General features: G+C 63.5%; 1 protein-coding gene across 5 annotated transcripts; it reads right to left on the reverse strand.

Annotated features, from left to right (window-relative positions):
• Positions 1–508: 508 nt before the first annotated feature.
• On the reverse strand, positions 509–10,141 carry PLEKHF1 (pleckstrin homology and FYVE domain containing 1). Of its 5 annotated transcripts, XM_041744797.1 has the most exons (4): positions 9,443–10,141; positions 8,869–9,100; positions 4,138–4,263; positions 509–1,907 (listed from the first exon to the last, which is right to left on the reverse strand). In XM_041744797.1, exon 4 carries the CDS (start codon positions 1,892–1,894, stop codon positions 1,043–1,045), a length of 852 nt encoding a protein of 283 aa, XP_041600731.1. In that variant the 5' UTR covers positions 1,895–1,907; positions 4,138–4,263; positions 8,869–9,100; positions 9,443–10,141; the 3' UTR covers positions 509–1,042. The 5 variants fall into 5 exon arrangements, with proteins under 5 accessions (XP_041600731.1, XP_041600732.1, XP_041600730.1 ...); XM_041744798.1 differs by lacking the exon at positions 8,869–9,100; XM_041744796.1 differs by lacking the exon at positions 9,443–10,141 and having other exon boundaries at positions 8,869–9,376.
• Between the last annotated feature and the right edge of the window lie 10,970 nt (positions 10,142–21,111).

The following is a 21,111-nucleotide window of genomic DNA, read 5'->3' on the forward strand; positions in this document are numbered from 1 at the left end:
AGCAGACGGCGACCTTGCCCTCGTCCCCTCTGCCCCGGCGGGCTCTGGCCCAGGCCCGCCAGGCGGCCATCCAAGGACCCACGGCCCGTAGCCAGCTGCGGGACGGGCCCCGGGCGGCTGGCATTCAAGGCCCAGCCCCGACACGCTCGCTCTGAGCGAGGCCAGTCGCCGCCCACTCCACGGCGCCGTCCCCGGGGCAGGCCTAGGGGAGGCCGCAGGGGCAGCGTTGAACCGGGAAGGCCCGGGGGAGCTGGACGAGGGGCTCCGTTTGCTCCCTGCCCTTCTGTTTAGACGACTCACGCCAGGGGACGGGGCTGCGGGTGCCGGGCGGTGGTCAGAGCCCCAGGTGGGCCCAGGTGGACGGGACACGTGCTCGGGGACCACGGGTGTGGCACCCGTGTCCGACCCACTGGGCCGCCAGTGTTCCCAGGAGCGCCCGGCGTGGCAGGAGGCTCCCCTGCCAGGATTTCGGCCCGTGAGGAGCCGTGACTGAGGGAGACCACACGAGTCAATGAACGTTCTTTTTATTGTGACAGCAGAGCCTGGGCAGGGTTCCCGTCACTTGCCATGAGGGGTCCTAACAGAGAACGAGGCTTTCCCGGGCACGGGGACGGATGAGGGCAGGACTGAGGGGGACCCCGGGCAGGGGCGAGATGGGGCCGGAGGCCGGGGCCCCAGGCTGGAGGGCAGGCTCTGGGCCGGCGAGGGGCCAGCCAGCTGGGCACGGGCACCGCGAGGGGCAGGGGCCGACCCGGTCTCCAAGGCCCCGGCCCTCCCGCGGGTGTGCGCGTCTGGGAGGCAGGCCCAGGGCTCCCGTCCCGTCTTCCCTCTGGTCCTGGAAGGTGCTGGCGTTGTCTGGCTCCAGGGGTCACCTGGGGCCGCAGGTGAGAAAAGGCACAAGTTCCCAGGAGGCCAAGGCGACGTGGGTTTGCCAAGTGGAAAGGGAATCCCCTGAGGCGCCAGAGGAGGGTGCCGGGGCCGATCCCAGCGCCCCGCCGCCCGCCGCCGTCTCGGGGCACCCGGGGGCGCGTCCGGCGGCCGCTCAGCTGTGGAAGGCTGACCAGGACACGCCCGAGGCGTAGAACTCCACGCGGCTGGGCCAGTCGCCGTCCCCTCCGCCCTCCTTGTCCTCGTCGGAGTCCTCGTCGTCCCCACTGGAGGCCCCGCACTCGGCCCCCCCCAGGTAGGCCCGCGGCTGCCCCGGGGCGCCCCCGCCGGGCCCGCCGCCCCCCTCCTCCTCCTCCTCGCGCTTCTGCGCCGCCAGCTCGCGGTAGCAGAGGCTGCACACCCGCAGGGGCTTGGGCGACAGGCGCGGCAGCAGGAAGCGCTCCCGGGAGCACTCGGCGCAGACCACGAAGCCGCACTTGCGGCAGTGGTGGCGCCGCGTGAGGGCGGAGAAGCGCGTCTGCGTGCAGCGCATGCAGATGTCCGTGGCCTTGTCGGGGATCCAGGGCGCCGCGTGCTCCGTGCTGGGCGGGCGGCCCGTGGCCAGCAGCTGCCGCCGCACGCACTCCTCGATGTGGCTGATCCACTCCTGGCGCTCCGTGGTGGAGGCGGCCGACACCACGAACGACTTCTTGGCCGTCTTGATCATCCAGCGGTTCTTGGCCTGCAGGGTCTCGGGCAGCGGCTCGAGCGTCACCTCCTCCAGCGGGATGATGTGCTGCCCGCGGTACTTGCGCTTGCTGAGCACGATGCTGCCGTACACCAGGATGTCGTTGAAGAGGAAGAAGATGCGCGGCTTGGCCTTCTTGCGGCACTCCTTGGTGAGCACGCCCTCGCCCAGCAGCACCCGGCCCGGCAGCGCCAGCGGCTGCCCCGACGCCCCGAAGCAGCTCTCCACCGCGGCGATGCGCTGGCTGTTGATCTCCGTGTTGGCCAGGTAATCCACCATCGTCGCCGGCGGCCTGGCGGGGCCGGGGGGTCAGCGGGGGCTCGGGCCCACACCCCGCCCGGGCCCCGCCTCGCTGACCCACCACGCGTCACCCCGGGCGGCCACCCAACCGCACACGCGCCGCCCTGGAGGCCACATGCCAACCTGGGGGACCACGGGGAAGCCCCTGGAGGCCGGGGGTGGGGCTTGGCGCCCCGCGGGGCCTGGGAGCCCGGCGAGGACACGACCTCACGCTGCCCACCCAAGGGCAGGGGTTTGGAGGGCCTCCCCGGGCAGGAGGGTGCGGGCGCACGTGCGGGACGGTGAGGGCCAGGCAACAGGGGTCTGCACCCCTCGGCCACCGCAGACTGCGCCACCCTCACAGGCCTGCAAGTGGCTCCCTCGGCCTGGGGCTCAGGGGTCACCGCGCCGAGCGACTACCTTATGGATCCTCACACCGGCCCTCGGAGGCAGAGCCGCCCGCTGCTGGGGGAACTGAGGCTCTGTGTGTAAGCAGGGGGCTCGGGGCCTTCCTCCATGGACTGTGAGGCCCCCTCCGTCCCCCTCTGCCAAGCACAAAACCTTGGTGGCCCAGATCTCACCCAGGCCCCCTCTCCTCCAGCCACACACCCTCCCGGTGACCCCCGGACTCACACCCCCACCCAAACACCCTGACTCCCCAGGCCAGGCCTCCAGCCCTGGCCTCTCTGCGCCGACGTCCACCTGCCCACACGACCTCCCACCTGCTCATCGGAGAAGCTCCTCACATTCAACAAGCCCAACACAAAGCCCACCTTTCCCTCCAGCTCTTCTTTTCCATGGACACAACCACTGCTCACCTGTTGGTTCAAGCCCCAAATCCAGGAACATCCTTGAACCTCCTCCTTCCTGTACCCCCAACACTCAACCCATGAGCAAGCTGCACCATTTTTTTTTTAATATTTAATTTATTTGCTCATGAGAGACTCAGGCTCCCTGCAGGGAGCCCGATGCGGGACTCGATCCCAGGACCCCGGGGTCGCACCCTGAGCCGAAGGCAGATGCTCACCCGCTGAGGCCCCAGGCGCCCAGCTCCACAGTTTTATCCCCCGCACCCCGTCTCACCAGGCAGCTACACACTGAAGCAACAGCAAGGTGCCATCACGTCGTCCCTCGCCGGCTCCTTCCTGTGACTGGGCTCTGGGTTCTCATCTCCCCCCAGAAAGGCCCTGCGACAGCCCCAGCTCAGGGAGCCTCCCCTAACCCCTAACCCCTAACCCCGTACAGGGTCGGCAAACTAGGGCCCGAGGGTCGCATCTGGCCCACAGCCTATTTTTTTAAATAAAGTTTTATTGGAACACAGCCGTACCCTTTTAGCTACCCGGGTCCCTGGCGGCGTTCGTGCTGCCGCGGCGGACACAGCCCCGGCCGCGAGGCCTAGGATGCCACCTGGCCTCTACGGAAAACGCTTGCTGGCGTCGTTCTCCAAGACGTTACCCCACTCTGTGTTTCTCTCCACGGGACTTCGGAGGGCCGAGCGTCTTCTTGTCTCCCTGTCCTTTGCTCCTGGGGTTCCTATCTCCCGCCCCGGGTTCCAAGCTCCGGGAGACCAGGGGCCCTTTCTCGGTCACTAGAGCAGCCCCGGTGCTGGGACGGGGCGAGCACAGGCGTCCCGGGAGTCGGGAGTCGCTAGTGAGCGGAGGAGCCTTTGCAAAGCTGCCCGAGGGCGCGCTGTGCATGAGTCAGCTCCGACTCCTGAAGAGGAAGCAGGTGAGAGCTGAGCTCACCGCCGCCTCCGTGCGCCCGGCCACGCAGTTCACACATTTCTGGGTCACCACGCTGCAGTTCTCTAAGTCACACGGCTTGTGGGAAGCCAGAGCGGGGCCCAGGGTGCAGGCTGCATGCATTGCACAAGAGGGGTGCTGGGGGCCCCCGAGTCACGTGCCACTTGCCCCCTTCAGACCACAGGCATCCTGAGGAGTGCTGCCCCTGCTGCCTTATGTAAGAACCACTACTTCTAGGTTGCTGATCTTGGCCGTGTGTTGCCAACCTGGCTGATAATTGGCCCCTGGGCTGGGGGCTGGGGACTGGGGGCTGGGACGGCCGGCTGAGGGCTCCCCGGGGGGAGGGGGGCTCAGGGCGCAGCACAGGGACGCAGCCAAGAGCAGGGGATTGGCGACCTGCAGCCCAGCTGAGAGACGCCTAGCACGGGGCGGGGGATGGGACGGGGCACCCGGCCGGGCGGCTCGCACCCGGGGCGGCCGTCGGCACCTACGACCACTCACCCAGTCCACGCGGCTCAAGACGGAGTGAGCACAGACGTCACAGGCCGAGCGGAAAAGCAACCTGCCAAACGGTACGTGACAGCGTCCGTGTCCACATCACACGTCTCAAGTGTTCAAGAACTCGACCTACGAGTGAAGACGGAAAGGATGGGACTTCACACTCATGAGGGTGGCGACTATCAAAAAAAACAACAACCCCAAAACCCCAAATAACAAAAACCCCAGGCAGTAATAACAGGTGTGGGGAGGATGCGGAGAAGTCGAAGCCCCACGGGCTCCCCGTGGGAACTACAAGGGGTGCGGCGCAGGGCGCAGAGGCTCCGCGGGAAGGGACGAGCACAGAAACCATGCGGCCCCGGGATTCCAATCCTGGGGGTCTCCCTGCAGGACCAAAAGCAGGGCCTCCAGGCCGGGGGGGCACACCGTGTTCACGGGGCAATCGCCGCGGCAGCCGAGCCGTACCAGGAACCCACAGGTCCGTCGGCGGACCAAAGGCTGAGCAAAATGTGCAAACGGAGGAGTAATCAGCCCTAAAAGGAAGGCGGCTCTGACCCCTCCTGCCACCACACGGAGGAACCCCGAAGACGCCGACGCTCAGTGGGATAAGCCGGCCGCAGAGGGACAGGTTGGGTCCCCACCCCTGCGGCATCACACGCAGCCAAACACAGGGGCACAGGTAGAAAGGTGGCTGCAGGGGTGCGGGGGATGGGGAAGAAGGGCTGTGACGTCACAGGGCAGAGGCGTCCCGCGCCCAGGCCAAGGACTCGTGGGATGTCTCACTGGGTGACACACACTAGACAGCACCCAGCTGTCCCCCTACGAACGGCGAAGGCCGCTAGACCCCAATGATGGACCCAGCACAGTCGGGAGAGGGTGGCCGGGGAGGGCACCTGGAGGGCACCAGCCACGGGCGGGGGCGCGTACGACTCCACCTTCATCTACCACGTTCTGTTGCTTTTCTTTAAAACGAGCAGCAGCAAAGGGACAGATTCCCAGGACGGCAACTCCAGGAGGCGGGAATGCGGGCTTGGGCGACTCCCTCTCCTCGCAGGAGGAAGGTGTCCGCCGCTGGCTGGGGCTCCACCCGTGGGCTTGCACTGGGTCGCCGGCGGGGCCCCCCGGACCTCGGTGTCCGGGCACAGGGACACAGGAGATGCCGGGAGGGGGCCCCGAGGACGGATGCCGCTTGTTCCCTCCGGGCGCACCTGCGGGGCCAGCTGCCTGGCCGAACCGAAGCCAGAAACCCAATCTTGGGGCCACAGGCCGAGGCTTGACACATCTGGCACGGAGGCGGGTGGGCTCTGCGCCGAGGGAGACGGCCCCCCATCCGGCCTGCGGGGTCCGGTGAGCAAGAGGCCAGCCCGCCCAGGTCCCCGCTCGGACCCGAGGGCCCAGGTGGCCGGCACGGAGGACGCGCACAGCAGCACCCGGGGAGCGGAGAGGTTTAGGCAAGAGAGGGCCTACAACATCGCCTCCTTGTCCCTTGTGGGGGGCCGGGACCCCCGCGCCAGGGGCCCTGCTGCCTGGCCCCAGTCGGCGATGTTGAGACCCTCCGCAGGCCCCAGGGGCCCCGGCCGGCTGCTGGCCCGGGAAGGCCAGGATCTCTGCAGGGGGGCTGGGCTCTGAGCCGATCCCATACGCGGATTGGGGTACCCAGAGGCTCTGCTGCCCCTCTCCCCCAGGAGCCTCGGGCGGGTCCCCGCCGGGGGGAGGGCTGCCCCCGCCCCATGTGCCCACCCTTCTCACGCCCGTCACTTCACCCTGGTTGACGCGGCCTGGAGATTCGTCTTGTAAATGCAGCAGCCCCGCGCCCAAGCAGATGGGGACTCCTGCTTTTGTTGCTCTCCCCAAAGAGGTGAGCCTCCCTCCTTGGGGACACACGCTGATCCCACTGTCCCTGGGGCGGCCTGCCTCGGGTGCCTGCGGTGCGGTGCCCCGCCCGGGGTTGGTGGGGGCGGGCTCTGTGGAAGGGTCGGTGTGTGGCGCAGGGAAATGAACACACCTGCTTTCTGGGGGAGGGCTTGGGAGGCTGCCAGGCTCCTGGGTGGCCCCCTGGACACAGGGGATCCCCCCGAGGGGGCTGACGGTGCCCCGCAAACACCGGGTCTCGGAGCCGTGCCCCAAGCACTGCGGGGTGGCTTCGGTCCTGGGCCTCGCGGGGGAGGCTTCGCACGCCAGCTACAGCGGGGCCGGCAGGTGCACGTCCAGTCTGACCCCTGCCCACTTTTCTAAATCCAGTTCCCGGGGACACGGCAACAGAGACTGGCTGGCAAAGCCTAAAATATTTACCATTGGGCCCCTTACAGAAAAGGTTTGCAGATCCCCGGTCTACACCCCCGAGGCGGCAAATGGGCGAGGGCCCGGCTCCGGGGATGCGTCCGGGGGACCCTGTTCTCTCCTGTCTTCTGCTCAGAAGCAGCCTGTGTGGTTCGAGAGCGATGTCTGGCCCCCACCCCGGGAACCCTGGAGAGCAGGACCTCGGCGGGGCACCCAGGGCCACCCTCTGTTAGACCTACAGCTGGGGACACTGCTTATCGAGAGGGGGCTCCCCGGCCAGGGTCAGAGGCCCGGAGTCGAGATGCGGCCCCTGTACCGTCCTTTGGCCTCTCTGACCAGGGCCAGGCTGATGCACGGCCGCCCCCTTCCCTGCAGCCCCAGGCCCCACCGAGCTCCCACACCTGCCGGTTTCGCCTTCCGAATATGGCCTGGAAGGCCCGTCTTGCGCCCCCCACGGTCCTACCGGGCTGGCACCAGCTTAGGGCAAAGCAGCAGAGTCCGGCCCCCAGCCCGCCTGCAGACTTCCCCGAGGGACAGGCCACTTCTGAGCTAGCGCTGGAGGCCGAGGGCGGGCGGGTCAGTGGGGGGGGGGCAGGCAAGGCCGCCAGGAAGTAACCTTACACCAACCTGACGGGAACGGGAAGAGCCAGTCCTGCAAAGCCCGGAGCGGGGGGAGAATGTTCTGGGCCTTGGGAACAGCTCCAGAGCCGCGGCGGCCACAGAGGAAGGAGCGAGGGGCAGGAGGTAACGCGGAAGGGGCCAGCAGAGGCCACGCATGAGGGGCCTCGGGGCCAGGGGAGGATCTGGGTTTCTGTCCAAGGGCAGGAGGAGGGCACCACGACCCAAGGGCCCCTCCTTCCAGAGGCGCTGACCCCGTGTCCCCCCTGCCCACCCCCCCTGCGCTTCCCGGAGGCCCTTCTCCACCAAGAAGCTGGGAGTGAGGAAAGTGAGTCACAGGTGCTCTTAGCCCGGAGCCTGCAGCTCACCAGGCAGCACGGGAAGGAGGCGAGGCTGCGCCCGCAGAAGCCCCCCAGGGGAGGTTCCACCTCCCTCATCAAAATTGCTGCCCGAGGGCCCAGCTCCAGCGGGGCTGCTCCCGCCCCAGGACAGAATCTGGAATCCCCAGGACAGAATCCGGAATCCCCAGGTCCCCAGGACGCCCAGGGGCTCTGTGGTGGAGTCTGCCTTCGGCCCAGGGCGTGACCCCGGGGTCCCAGGACCGAGTCCCCATCGGGCTCCCTGCACGGAGCCTGCTCCTCCCTCTGCCTGTGTCTGCTCCTCTGTGTGTCTCAAGAATAAATAAAATCTTAAAAAAAAAAAGAATCGGGAATCCTCAAGTCCGGAGGGCAGCACCGCCCTCTGACCGCCCGACCCCTGCTGCACCCGCGCCCAGGGCTCCCTCGGGGCCCCGGCAGGCCCCTGCCCAGCCGGGCGGCCTCACCCCCTTGGCAGCCCCAGGGCTGACGTGTGCAGGACACAGGCCCAGGGCGCCGCTCGCCTGCACCGACCCCAGTGGGAGCTGCGCCGCAGGGACCCAGCAGGGCCTCCCTCCCTCCCTCCCACCGGCTCCCCCCCCCCGGGTGACCCCGCACCCCCCGGCCCCGCGGAGGTCGAGTCCGGGCGCCCCCACCTTCGGGGTCCCGGGAGCCTTCCTCTTCCCACCAGCCCCGCCGAAGACGCCGCCGCCTGCTCAGCCCTCGGGGCTGGGGGGACCTGCGGCCTCTGGGCCCCGAGAGGGTCCCGCCCCCCGCCCCCCGCCCGGCCCCGCCCGGCCCCGCCCGGCCCTACCTCCGCCGCGGGGCCTTGCGCGCCGAGCCAGCCGCGCTCCGCTCCGGGTCTGCGCCCCCGCCCGCCGCGCGCCGCCTCCCCGGACCCGCCCCGGACCCGCCCCGGACACGCCCCCCGCCCGCTCGGCCAATCGGGCTCCCGGACCGCGGGGGGCGGGGCCTGGGCGCGACCTCGGAGCCCGCGGCGGGACGTGCGCGCAGCCCCAGCGCCCCAGGCGGGGCCGGGCGGGACCTGGACCCACGGACCCTGCGGGAGACCCCGGGCTGCTGCTCCAGGGCGACCCCGCGAGGCCCCCCCTGCACCCCCCGCACCCCGGATGCTCCCGGGGCTGCTGCTCCAGGGCGACCCCGCGAGGCCCCCCCTGCACCCCCCGCACCCTGGCTCCTCCCCGGGGCTGCTGCTCCAGGGTGACCCCGAGAGGTCTCCCCGCTGTGCCCCCCGCACCCCGGATGCTCCCGGGGCTGCTGCTCCAGGGCGACCCCGAGAGGTCCCCCCGCTGCGCCCCCTGCACCCCGGCTGCTCCAGGGTGACCCCGAGAGGTCTCCCCGTGCTGTGCCCCCCCTGCACCCCGGCTGTTCCCCGGGCTGCTGCTCCAGGGTGACTCCCCCAGGTCCCCCCCTGCCCCCTGGTCCCCTGCTGTACCCACCCCACACCCAGGCTGCTCACCCGGCGCTGGAGAGGGTGCTCACGGGACCCAAGGGCATCGGGGGTGTCACCGAGGGCGGGACTGCCTGGCGGGGACTGCCTGGTGGGGACTGCCTGGTGGGGCTCCCTGCTGCCGGCTGCCAGTCTTCTCTCAGCAACTACTGTAGGTTTCCGCATGTGACAAACCGGCAGCATTTAACCCTTTTTACATTTTAATCTTCTTATCATGGGACCTTTGAAACCTGAGCGGAGCCTGAAGGAGAATCGGGTTTGGTGCTGCGTCCCCACCCAGGCCCTCCCGCCTCCTGGGACGGGGAAGGAAGTTCCCGTCCTCGCCCCTCCAGGAGGCCTGCCCAGTCTCCCTCTGGTCCCCCCACTCCCCGCACTTCATCTCCCATGTCCTCTTCCTCTTCCTCAAAACCCCAAGGCGGTCCCACCTCTGGGCCTTTGCACGTCCCTCCCCCCTACACCTTCCCGGGATGGCTGCACCTTTGGCTCTGGGGTCCCAGCCCTCGCTCCCCCGCACTCGGGCAGCCCCGCACCCCGACCCCCACCCCGCGTGACCTCACCCAGGTTTACAGTGTGTACATCTTACCCGCGCACTTGCTTAGTGCCCAGGGCTTGTCCCCCCAGCTGGGCAGGGAGCCCCCGGCCTCTCCCTCCGTGGGCCCAGCGCTAGAGCGAGGCCAGGCTCCCTAGACACACGCAGAAGGGCAGGCCCCGGGGCTTCGGAGAGGAGCCGGCTGGGCCACGCGGTGTCCATGGGCAGGGAGGCAGGAGCAAGAGCTGCTCCGGGCTGGAGGCTGGAGGCTGGAGCCAGGGGGCCTGAGCCCGGCAGTGGTGGGGGTGCGGCCGGCAGGCACAGCCCGTGAGGAGGGGATGGAGGGGATGCGCCCCTCCAGGCCTGGGGTACAGCCAGGGGTGCGGCCAGCAGGCGGACTAAGGAAGGAAGGGGATGAGGCAGGGGAGGAGAAGGGCGGGAGAGGCCGGAGAGGGAAGGGGTGGAGGTGGCCGGGAGGAGGGCCGCTCCCACCCTCCCTGCGGTTAGCTCCGCACGGGGACAGGCCGCGGCCTCACAGAGCCCCCCGTCTCGCAGGGAGAGCTTTCAGGTTCGAATCAGGATTTTCACCTTCTGGTAAATCAGAGGATCAGAAAACACAGTCCCCGGTCTCTGGGTGGAACTGTCCCCTTCAGATTGGGCACGTGACCGCATCGGGGACAGTCCCCACCCTGTCCGTGGGTCCCTCCACCCCGCTTTACCCTCTTAGGTGCTTCCGGATGAATAAGCACCCGCAGTGCTGAGTCCCGATGGGGCAGCCGGGCCTCTGTACCTGCGGAGGGGAGACCAGGCCCAAGGACCCGGGGCTGACTCAGACCCAGGTCGGCCGGCGGGGACCCTGACACCCCGGGAAACGTCGCCCCAAGGGTACACACTGCCTGTTGCCAGGGGCCGGGGGCCGGGGGCCGGAGGGTGGCACTGGAGGGGCACAGTGTTCCGTGACCGCCTCCGTGCCAGGTCCCCCACTTCCCCGGCTAGAGGGGCTTCGGGGGAAGGAAGGCCCTGGCTGCGGTGTGGTGGCCTCGGCAGGAGGGCCGACCCCGGTGCGACTGCACCCCTGGCACCAAGCCGTGCGCCTGGCCAGAGGGAGGACATGTACCCGTCGGCCCTGGAGCTGAGAGGGGTCAGACGCCCCCGGGGGCTGGCCTCCCCACTGGCCCAGGACCCTCCGGGGCCTCAGTGTCCTCCTGGTCCCTGGTTCCAGCGCCGCCATCCCCGCCGCCTCCGGCTGGAGCTCTGGGAAGTGCCCTGCGGCCGGGGAGGCTGCTGGTCCTGCTGTCCGTCTGTCCATCCGCCCCTTCCCAGCAGGGACCAGCTGTGGGCGGACAGGCCTGGGCGGAGGGCCGCGCTCCTGCAAGTACGAGGAAAAACTCGTGACTCCGGGAAAGGCAGAGGGTGACTCAGCCAAGCCACAAGCTGCGGAAAAAATGAGCTCTCCCCGAGGGTTTTGTTTTGTTCTTTTTTTTTTTTTTTTTAATTTGCTCCTCGGGTAAGAAGAACTTTCGGAGGGAAAGCTGCCTTCCAGACTTCAGGGAGCAGGCTTTCTTCGGGGACTGCCGAGGCTCGGGATGTTAGGTTGGGGGTTCGGGCAATCACCTCGGTGGAAAATGCCAGAAATGCGTGTTGGATCTTCCCCTTAAGTTTGGTCTAAGCGCCAAGTGCTGTGGCCGCGGCGTTCGTAGTAGCTGATCTCTGCTCGGACTAGGCCAGACTAGGCCGGTCGTTCCCCGCGTTGAGCTTGGGAAAGGGGGGGCGGACTCAAGCATTTGGGGCAAAGGACCAAGACCAAGGGAAATGTGGCAGCAGGAGGGCGGGAAAGCAAATGGGGCAGAGTAGTGACCGGTGACGACTCCAGGTCAGGGGTCGGCAGATTTTGTCGTGAACAGGGTCAAACAGCCCAGACCTGGCAAGCAAGCGGTGCTGCGGTGCACAGAGCAGCCTGGCCGGGGCGGCCCGTGGGCAAGCTTCCCTCAGCGCCGCCGACGTCTGACCGCCCGTGTGTTGTGAAACATTATTTTCCTTTTTTTCCAGCCACTTAAAAATATAAAAGCCTTTGTTAGCTGACGGGTCACGCGAAAACAGGCCACCGGCTGGGGTTGGCCCACCCCCGACTTGACATGTCCCTCGGACGGTTCTTACGACCCTTGTGCTCTCCGGAGAGTGTTCAAAACGGAAGGTTGGGGGAACAAATACGGAAAAAAAGCGAAACAGCGGTTGTCCTACTCATCACGGGCAGGTCGTGGACTCGACCTCACATCGGGCCGCTGGCCACCCCTCTGCACGCGGCTTGCTCTATCGAGGACGCGCCTGAGGCTGAGTGTGCAAGCCGTGGAGACGGGGGCGCCGGGGACGATTCCTCCTGGAATGGCTCTGAGATTGGCTTTGCAGGAGGAGCCCCTGCGAGGTTCGGAAACTGATGTCACAGGAAGATCTCTCAAGATGGCAATTTTTTTTTTTTTTAATGGGAAGGATCGTTGGAGTTTGGATTGCTGCAGGATCGGATTGAAACCCAGAGGGAACCTCCGGTCTCCCGTGGGCGGGACAGCCGTGGCCCCCTCCTCCACGCCCCGGCCCGGCCCCGCAGTGTCAATATTTGCTGGGTGTGCGCTGGTCGTTCCAAGTCTGCACGTCCTTGTCATGTTTGCGGGCGCCGTCCTGCCTGTTTCCCATCCCAGGTGTCCCCGTGAGGCTCTGACCAGGCCAAAGGGGAAAGCGAGAACCGTGAGAAAGGCTGCCCCCTTCGACAAACGCTTCAGATGCAGGAAATGAATGTCGCCCCTGAAGAGAATCTCCAGGATGGCCGAGGCTCACCGACGCCCTCGGAGCCCCGGCGGCCCCGGGGGACAAGGCTCCATCTCGGGCGTTCATTCCTTCGGCAGCTCCCGGGCGCCGTGGCCGAGCAGGGTGGGCAGAGGCGCCCGCGTCGGGAGGCTCCCCGGAGCAGGGCAGACCTGGGCAAGCCTCGTGATTCCCCAGGAGCGGGGCCGCTCGCCCAGAGCACAGGGCACAGGGCGTCCTGGGTGACAACTGTCTGTGTTGGATGACAAGTCTGGGAGCAGAGTTTTGGCGCCAGAAAGTCAGCCTTTGGGGCCTGGCTGGCAGGGGACTCTTGCTCTGATGCATTCACGTCAAGAACAGGAAGTTTAGGGACCAGGAGCCTCCGAGACACTTATCCTTGGACGTTGTTGTGTTTGTGCAAAGGGATATACGCTCACACTTACTCGTCATGGCTCCGCTTACAACAGGGAAGTCATGGCCCAGCCCCAATCCCCAGCGCAGGCGGCTACTTAGGTCAGGGCACGTGCACACGGTGGCCGGGCTGCCCCGGCGACAGGGAAGGAGGCAGGTCTCCACGGGCTGAGGTGGAAGGATTTCCAAGACCTACGGGGCAGGAGAAGGGTAAGATGCAAAAGCTTGCAGGCACGTGCCACCTCCTGTGCGGTGTGAAAACTACTGCTGGCACAGCTCACGGGCACCTGGGCCCAGCGGTGGCCTCCGGAAGGGCAAAGGGAGGTGCGGACCGACGCCGGGGGGACCCACACTCGTATCCTTGTCTGCCTCCCTCGCACACTCGCGGCTGAGCCTGCGTGATCAGTGGAGACCGTGGAAATGCCCGTGCGTGACTCCCCAGGCACCTGCCTTGCTCTCGTGATCACTGGCGCGAGGGGGAGACACTCCTTGGTGCCGAGGCTGCCCAGCAGCCCCACGGAGGACGCGAGGCCTCCCGCCGGCGCCAGCACCGGCTTGCCAGCCACGCGGGGGCTTGTCCGGGCCCAGGGAGGCCGCGGGGCTCCACCACACAGGGTCTTGCCTGCAGCCCCCTGGGCGGCCTTGGGGCAGAAGGATCCAGCTGAGCCCTCCCCGGCTCCCGACCCGCAGATGCCCCATGACCTGCCTGTTATCTCAAGCCACCAAATTTTGAGATAATTTCCTATGTGAACAGATAACTTCCCATCCTTTTATTTCCTCTAGCCTTTGTGCCTGTGCGTCCGTGCACGTCCAAATGGTGGCGGTGGTGGTGATGCTCCTCGTCGTAATCTTGGTCGTAATCCAGGGCACACCATGGACTGTGCATTCAGGGATAATCTCCGGTGGGTCGAAGCGGTTTGCAGAGGTGGGAGCCAGTGCAGGGCAATGAGACCTGGCCCAAGTGGGCTCCTCGTGAGTGCTCAGCGAAGGGGAGGAGGACTCGAGTGACTTCCAGGGGTGCGGGGCGGGGGGGGGGGGGGCGGCCCACGTGCAGAGCTTGAGCAGCGCTTGGGTGCAGAAGTTTCACACTAGCTGCCTGCAGGCTCACAGACCCTCTCTGTTTGGCCGGCACGCTGGATTTCAAAATCTGAACTCGAAAAAAAAAATAAAAAATAAAATAATGAAATAATAAAATCTGAACTCGACACCCACCAGAATCGCCAAAATTACAAATGTTGACGATGTCAAGTGTTGCATATGTGGCTGGAGGGAGTGTAAACGGATGCAACTATTCCAGAAAACCATTTGGCAGAGTCTCCTGGGCTCAACCTCTGCGACCCTGTGGCCCAGAAGTTCTACTCCTCAGTGTTTAGCTCCGAGAGGAACGAGAGCACGGGCCCACCCACGTAAATGTGCAAGAATGCTACACGCTTGTCCTTCCTAACAGTAATTAATCCAAAGAGGGATTTGGGTTAATCCAAATTAATTAATCCAAGCCAAAGAGGGATGCGTTGAAACAGGTGACAGGGAGGGAGTCCGTCTTGTGGGACTGAGTCCCTGGCCTGTGGGATCTGATGCCGTCTCCAGGTAGGTCGTGTCAGAATAGAGTAGGACCGTAGGACGCCCAGCTGGTGGCCGAGAATCGCTTGGATGTGGGGGGAAGCCCCATCCATTGCAACCGGATGCACAAAGCTGATACCCCCTGACCCCCCCCCACCTGCTGCACGGTGGGTGGGTGGCCCAGGCGGATGGCTTGGCTCCCTCCCTCCGTGCCGACACCCTGCTGCTGTGTCCACGTGCTCCCGCCAACGGCTGAGCATCCAGGGTGCTAGTCCGGGTCTATTCCCGTGAGATGTGGGCCTCGGGCCAGGTCTTACTTTGGGCTGTTTTCACAAGTGATGGACGGGGAGGTTAGAAAGGAAGCAGTGATTTGTGGCCCCCCTGGAGGCTGGAAGCCTGAGCTCAGGGTGCTAGCGTGGTGGGGTTCCGGCGAGAGCCCTCTTCCGGGTTCTAGACCGTCATCAGTTCCTTGAACCCTCACATGGGGGAGAGGGCATGGGCTGGCTCTCTGGCCTCTTCTCATGAGGGCCCTAATCCCATTCCTAAGAGGGCCCCACCCTCAGGACCTTGTCCCTCCCGAAGGACCAAACCTTATCACCTTGGGATTAGGCCTCCATGCACGCATCTTGGAGGGGACACACTCAGCTCATGTCGGGCTCCGCGGGCTCAGGGATTCCCCGTCGGCCCGGCCGAAGCGTTCCTGGAGCTGCTCTGCAGCTTGAGACTCTTTCTCCCCCAATCCTCCGTCTCCCCCTCTTCCTGGGTGTCCCACCGCAGAGCCGTCTGCAGGCTCTCCCCACCTTTCCTGGAAACCTCTTCTTTATCCTTCACGGGTCTTCCCCCCAACTCAGGCGCCCCCCGCCTTGGTGTCTGCTTCTTGGAAGACCCCAAGTAGACACGGATACGCCGGTAGTAGTACTCCCACCCCCCAAGGCCGCAACCTCCGGACACCTTTAATGTCTCCAGGCTCCCTGCCTCTGCGCTTTCCCAAACCTTCATCTCTCTCCTCCTCTCCAACTGAAGAAATGCAAGAGCTCTGATTCACCCAGCGGAATTTTCTTTTTCCTTTTTTGATTAAAAATTTAATTTTCTTTTTTTAGTTTTCCATTTTATTTTTTAATTTTTAATGTTTTAAAAACGATTTTACTTATTTATTCATGAAGGACACAGAGGGGCAGAGACACAGGCAGAGGGAGAAGCAGGCTCCATGCAGGAACCCCGATGGGGGACTCGATCCCGGGACTCCAGGATCGCACCCTGGGCCAAAGGCAGGTGCTAAACCGCTGAGCCACCCAGGGATCCCCAAATTTTTCATTTTATTGTTTAATTATCATTGACATATAACATTGTTAGTTTCAGGTGTCCAACATAATGATTCGATATTTGTGTCTGTCGTGATCACCGCACGAAGCCGCCCTTGTTTATTTTTGCTTTTGTTGCCTTCGCTTTTGGCATCAGATACAAAAAAAAAAAAAAAAAAATCAACAAAACTGATGTCAAGGAGCTCAGCCCCCGTGTTCCCTTCAGGACTCTCATGGTTTCAGGACTTACAGTCAAGTCCTTAATCCATTTTGAGTTAATTGCTGTTGATAGTGTGAGGTCATGGTCCAGTTTCCTTCTCTCGCCCGTGCCCGTCCCGTTTCCAACCCCATTTATTAAAGAAGATGTCTTTTCCCCGTTGTATTTCTCGGCTTCTTTGTTGTAAAATAACTGGTCATGTACGTGTGGGTTCATTTCTGCGCTCTCGATTCCGTTCCACCCAGCTGTGTGTCTGTTTTTAGGCCAGCACCATACTCTTTTGGTGACTGCGGTTCCGTAATGTAGTTTGAAATCAGGGAGTATGATGCCCCAGCTCTGTTCCTCCTTCCCGAGATTGCTTTGACTATTGGAAGTTTTCTTGGAAACAAAAATTGTCACCTCTTTCATGATGTGCTCTATTCTTGTGTTTTTCTTTTAAATTTATTTATTTATGATAGTCACAGAGAGAGAGAGAGAGAGGCAGAGACACAGGCAGAGGGAGAAGCAGGCTCCATGCACCGGGAGCCCGACGTGGGATTCGATCCTGGGTCTCCAGGATCGCGCCCCGGGCCAAAGGCAGGCGCCAAACCGCTGCGCCACCCAGGGATCCCTTTATTCCTGTTTCTTGAGACAAACTCTGGCAGCATCTTCAAAAGCCATCTCATCGAACTTCTCTGCTTAGACTCCATAAAGAGGATGAGGAAGGACAGTGTTCGTAACAAATGGTGCTGGAATAATTAGATGTCCAAATGCAAAAAAAAAAAAAAAAAAAAGAAAGAAAGAAAAAAAGAACTTCCAGCCACTTCCAGCTATATCTCATATCTTATGTAGACATTTACTAACAGTGGATTGGAGATCTACACGTAAGCCATCAAACTCTAAAACTGCTAGGAGAAAACATTGGGGAAAATCTTTGAGCTTGGGTGAAGCAAGGAGTCCTCAGACAGATACCAAAAGCATGATCCAGAAAGGAAAAAAAATGAAAAATTGCACTTTACCAAAATCAAGTTTTTGTTCTGTGAGATACACTTTTAAATAAAGAGAAAAGCCACAGGCCAGGGGTGTGTGTTTGCAAATCACACATCTGACAACGGGATAAATATTCAGTGTATATAAGGATCTCCCAAAACTGGACCGAAACAGAACTGTCCGATTTTTAAAAGGTCAAAATAGCTCAGTAGATGCTTTACCAAAGGAGGTACGCGGATGGCAAGTAAGCAGTGAGAAATGCTCCATCCCGCTAGGCAGTAGGGAAAGCAAATGAAAACCATCCTGAGAAGCCACTAGGCCCCCTCTGAACGGCTTTGGGAACCAGACCCAACAGACGCCAATACCGGGTGCTGGCGAGGTGGTCGATGACCGGAGCGTTCACACTTGGCTCCGAGGAGTGCGAAATGGCCCAACCGTGGGAGACACAGGTCCACAGTGTCTGGGGAAGTTAGGTGTGTTCTCCCCGTGCGGCCCGGCAAGCTCACGGGCGCGTCCTCGGGGAGACAGAGACTCTCGTCCACACCAGGCCTGTTAACTGGACCGCACAGAGGAAGGCCCGACCGGCCCTGTTGCTGGTCAGGTGTGGGGTTGACGGCACGGGAGCAACATGAGGCCGATCTGGGGGGTGATGGGTGTGCTTTTGTGACACTGGAAGTCAATTTAAATAACGAGTCTTAGTAAAATACACAGTTGTGTCATCTGTGATTTAGGATCTCCGGGCACACAGAGCACTTCCCACATTGGCTCTTTGCACGATTGCCAATTATTTTCAAATGTGTGTGTGTGTGTGTGTGTGTGTTTCAAAAGTTTAATGTATTAGATTTTTTTTAAAAAAATGGTAAAGTCTGGGAGGTGAGGATTAGTGGCCATCTAGGTACTAAAGAAAATCATGCTGGGGACGCCTGGGGGGCTCAGACGTTGAGCCTCTAACTTCGGCTCAGGGTGTGACCCCAGGTCCCGGGATCGAGTCCCGCATCAGGCTCCCCGCAGGGAGCCTGCTTCTCCCTCTGCCTGTGTCTCTGCCTCTCTGTGTGTCTCTCGTGAATAAATAAATAAAATCTTTAAAAAAAGAAAAGAAAAGAAAATCATGCTGGAAAACTTCCAAGTTACCTATTGTTAGTGAGGAGGGGAAAAAAAAAAGCAGGCTCCGTCTTCCGTTGTGGCCAGAAGCCTTAGGGAAAGGGCCCCCTTCCATTCTGCTAGGAATTCTTCGGTCATTTCCTGACTGGGAAGCGGGGTAGGAACTTCCCTTCCCCTGGGGAAGCCACTGGGGGGCATTTCCCAGGTACAGAGCCGCGGCCTCCGGCCTCCGTCCCCAACCCCAGCAAGCAGGACTCGGAATAAATAAAAATGAGTCAGCAAGAATGAAGGACACGCGCCATCAACCACAGCAGCAGCAGCACCACTCCGCCGCGCCAAGTGCAATCAAGTACGACTAGAAAGATCCAGAACAGAACAATTCAAACCCCAGCTAGGCCCGGAGGCCTTCGGGCCTGGGCGGGATAGCGCCGCACCCACGCTTCCAGGCTCCAGAGTCCTGCGGGAAAGGAGCGGTGCCTGAGGCTGCGGACCCCCGCCCCAAGCCCCAGCCTGTAAGGGGGGCCGGGGTCGGGGACCGCGGGACGTAACCCCGCATCCCAGGCAGACAGGCCGGGTCCTGAGCGGCTTGGGGGAGAGATGCGCCCCTGCGCCCCCACGGTCCCCTGGCGGTACGGGACAATCACGTCACAGCGCTCCCACTTCCTGCCCCGGGGCCCCTGACACCTGCCACGTCTGCCCAACCAGCTCTCGGATTTCCTTTGCTTGCAACGAAATACACGTCTAGGCCCCAGAGGCACAAACTGTGCTGACCCCAGAAGGTGAGCACCCCACTGCGCCCGGGACTGGGTGCCCCCGCCTGCCTGGGCCTCCCGGCACCCCTGCTCCCCATCCCGGGCGGGCAGCGCCTCTTTGGAACCCAGGGCTCTTGCCTGGAGCCTGTGGCCAGGCCCCTGCGGGGACGGCGGGGTGACCGATGTCCAGCAAACGGCGGACACTGCCCCCCGCCCCGAGCCCCCTCACCAGGCTGGGGCAGCTCCGGCGGCCGGAGAGCTCCCAACCGCCAGGGTCAGGGCTGTGAGGAGCCTGTGGGCGAGTGTGTGCGGGAACGGAACTGGGAAATACTGACCGTAAAACCAACAGACCAAAAATAATGGCAACAAAACGTCCCAAACGCTTCATCAAATTAAATCTCAAGGTTTAAAAAAACCAAGCAGAGCAGCCCCCAGAGGCCTACCTTGAAGTGCCTCCCTCATCCCCTCTCCTCCCCCAGCCAGACACCTGCCGCTCTTCCCTGATTGGCCTCCGCCGTGCAGGCTTTTAAGTTTTAAAATTTTTTGGTTTTTGATCTCATTTTAAAAAATATTTAACTTATTTATATTCAAATTCGATTTGCCAACATGTAACACCCAGTGCTCATCCCGTCAAGTGCCCTCCTCGGTGCCCGTCCCCCCGTCCCCCCCACCCCCCGCCCTCCTCCCCTTCTGCAACCCTTTGTTTCCCAGAGTCAGGAGTCGCTCATGGTCTGCCTCCCTCTCTAATTTTTCCCACTCAGTTCCCCCTCCTTTCCCCTATAACCCCTTTCACTCCTTCTTATATTCCCCAGATGAATGAGACCATATAATGTTTGTCCTTCTCCTATTGACTTACTTCACTCAGCATCATACCCTCCAGGTCCATCCATGTCGAAGCAAATGGTGGGTATTTGTCCTTTCTAGTGACTGAGGAATATTCCAGTGTCTACATAGACCACAGCTTCTCTATCCATCATCTGTCGATGGACACCGAGGCTCCTTCCACAGTTTGGCTATTGTGGCCATTGCTGCTAGAAACATCGGGGTGCAGGTGTCCTGGCCTTTCCCTGCATCTGTATCTTTGGGGTCAATCCCCAGCAGTGCAATTGCTGGGTCGTAGGGCAGGTCTATTTCTAACTCTTTGAGGAACCTCCACACAGTTCTCCAGAGTGGCTGCACCAGGTCACATTCCCACCAACAGTGCAGGAGGGTTCCCCTTTCCCCACATCCTCTCCAACATCTGTTGTTTCCTGTCCTGTTAAGTGTCGCCCTTCTCACTGGTGTGAGGTGGGGTCTCATTGTGCGATGTCTCCCCTACCCAGAGCAACTTCCGCACTCATGCAACCCCCCAAACACCGTGCAGCCCGAAAGCCTTGTAGCCTCAGCCGGAGCTGGGCGTCCCGTGCGCCTGGAGCTCAGGGGACTGTGTGTGACCTTACAGACTGAACTTGCAGCTTCCTGGAGGAAGGGATCTGCCCCCTCAGGCTGTGGGTGTTAGTGCAGCGGAGCCTGGGGCAGCTGAGCGTCATGGGGCAGCGGAGGGTCAGGGGGGCAGGGGAGGGTCAGGGGCAGGGAAAGGGCAGGGGGCAGGGGGGCAGGGGAGGGGAGGGCAGGGGGGCAGGGGAGGGACGGAGGCAGGGGAGGGCAGGGGGCAGTGGAGGGTCAGGGGGGCAGGGGAGGGCAGGGGGCAGTGGAGGGTCAGGGGGCAGCAGCGGAGCAGGCGGGAGGGGCAGGGCGGGCAGGGGAGGGGCAGGGGGCAGGGAGGGTCGGGGGCAGGGGAGGGTCGGGGCAGGGGAGGGGTCGGAGGCAGGGGAGGGGCAGGGGGCAGGGGAGGGTCAGGGGGCAGGGGAGGGTTGGGGGCAGGGGAGGTTGGGGCAGGGGAGGGCAGGGGGCAGGGGAGGGTCGGGGGCAGGGGAGGGGCAGGGGGGCAGGGGAGGGGCAGGGGTCAGGGGTTAGGGGAGGGTCGGGGGCAGGGGAGGGGCAGGGGGCAGTGGAGGGGCAGGGGTCAGGGGAGGGTCGGGGGCAGGGGAGGGGCAGGGGCAGGGGAGCCTCAGGGGGCAGCGGAGCTCAGAGCACAAAGGCAGCCGCGCTGCGTCCTGAGCACGAGGACTGGGGAACACGTATGCCCCGTGGAGAACCTGGGGGCTCGGTTTCCCTCCTGCGGTGCAGGAGCCTCAGAGCCCCGAGCCCTCCCCTCCGCACCCCTCCCTGGCGCCGGCACGGGTCGCACAGGTCGCACAGCCCCGCTGCAGTCCGCGTCCACCAGGGCCGGGCTCCCCTGGCCAGAGGGTGTCGGACCATCTAGAGCCCAAGCGTCCGGCTGCGTCACCCGCTCCCCGACTTCACCGTGGCCTGCAGCCCTGCAGCGCCGCCGCTGACCCCCGCGGCAGGTGTGCCCCCGAGCCGGGGCGTCCCTCCGATGTCGCAGCACATGCCGAGGGCCTGCTCACCGCCCGAGAAGCTCAGCAGAGGCGAGGGACAGCCGGGCCGCAGAGCGCCGGCAGCACAGGTCACCCCACGGACGCAGCCGGCCCATGCGTGGGCTGCGGTTGGGAGGCCGCGTCCCCCTGCCCGGCCCTCAGGAAGGCCTCCCCCAGGGTCGGAGTCCCCGTGTCC

The sequence above is a fragment of the Vulpes lagopus genome, chromosome 2, assembly GCF_018345385.1.
Source record: "Vulpes lagopus strain Blue_001 chromosome 2, ASM1834538v1, whole genome shotgun sequence".
Classification (NCBI taxonomy): domain Eukaryota; kingdom Metazoa; phylum Chordata; class Mammalia; order Carnivora; family Canidae; genus Vulpes; species Vulpes lagopus.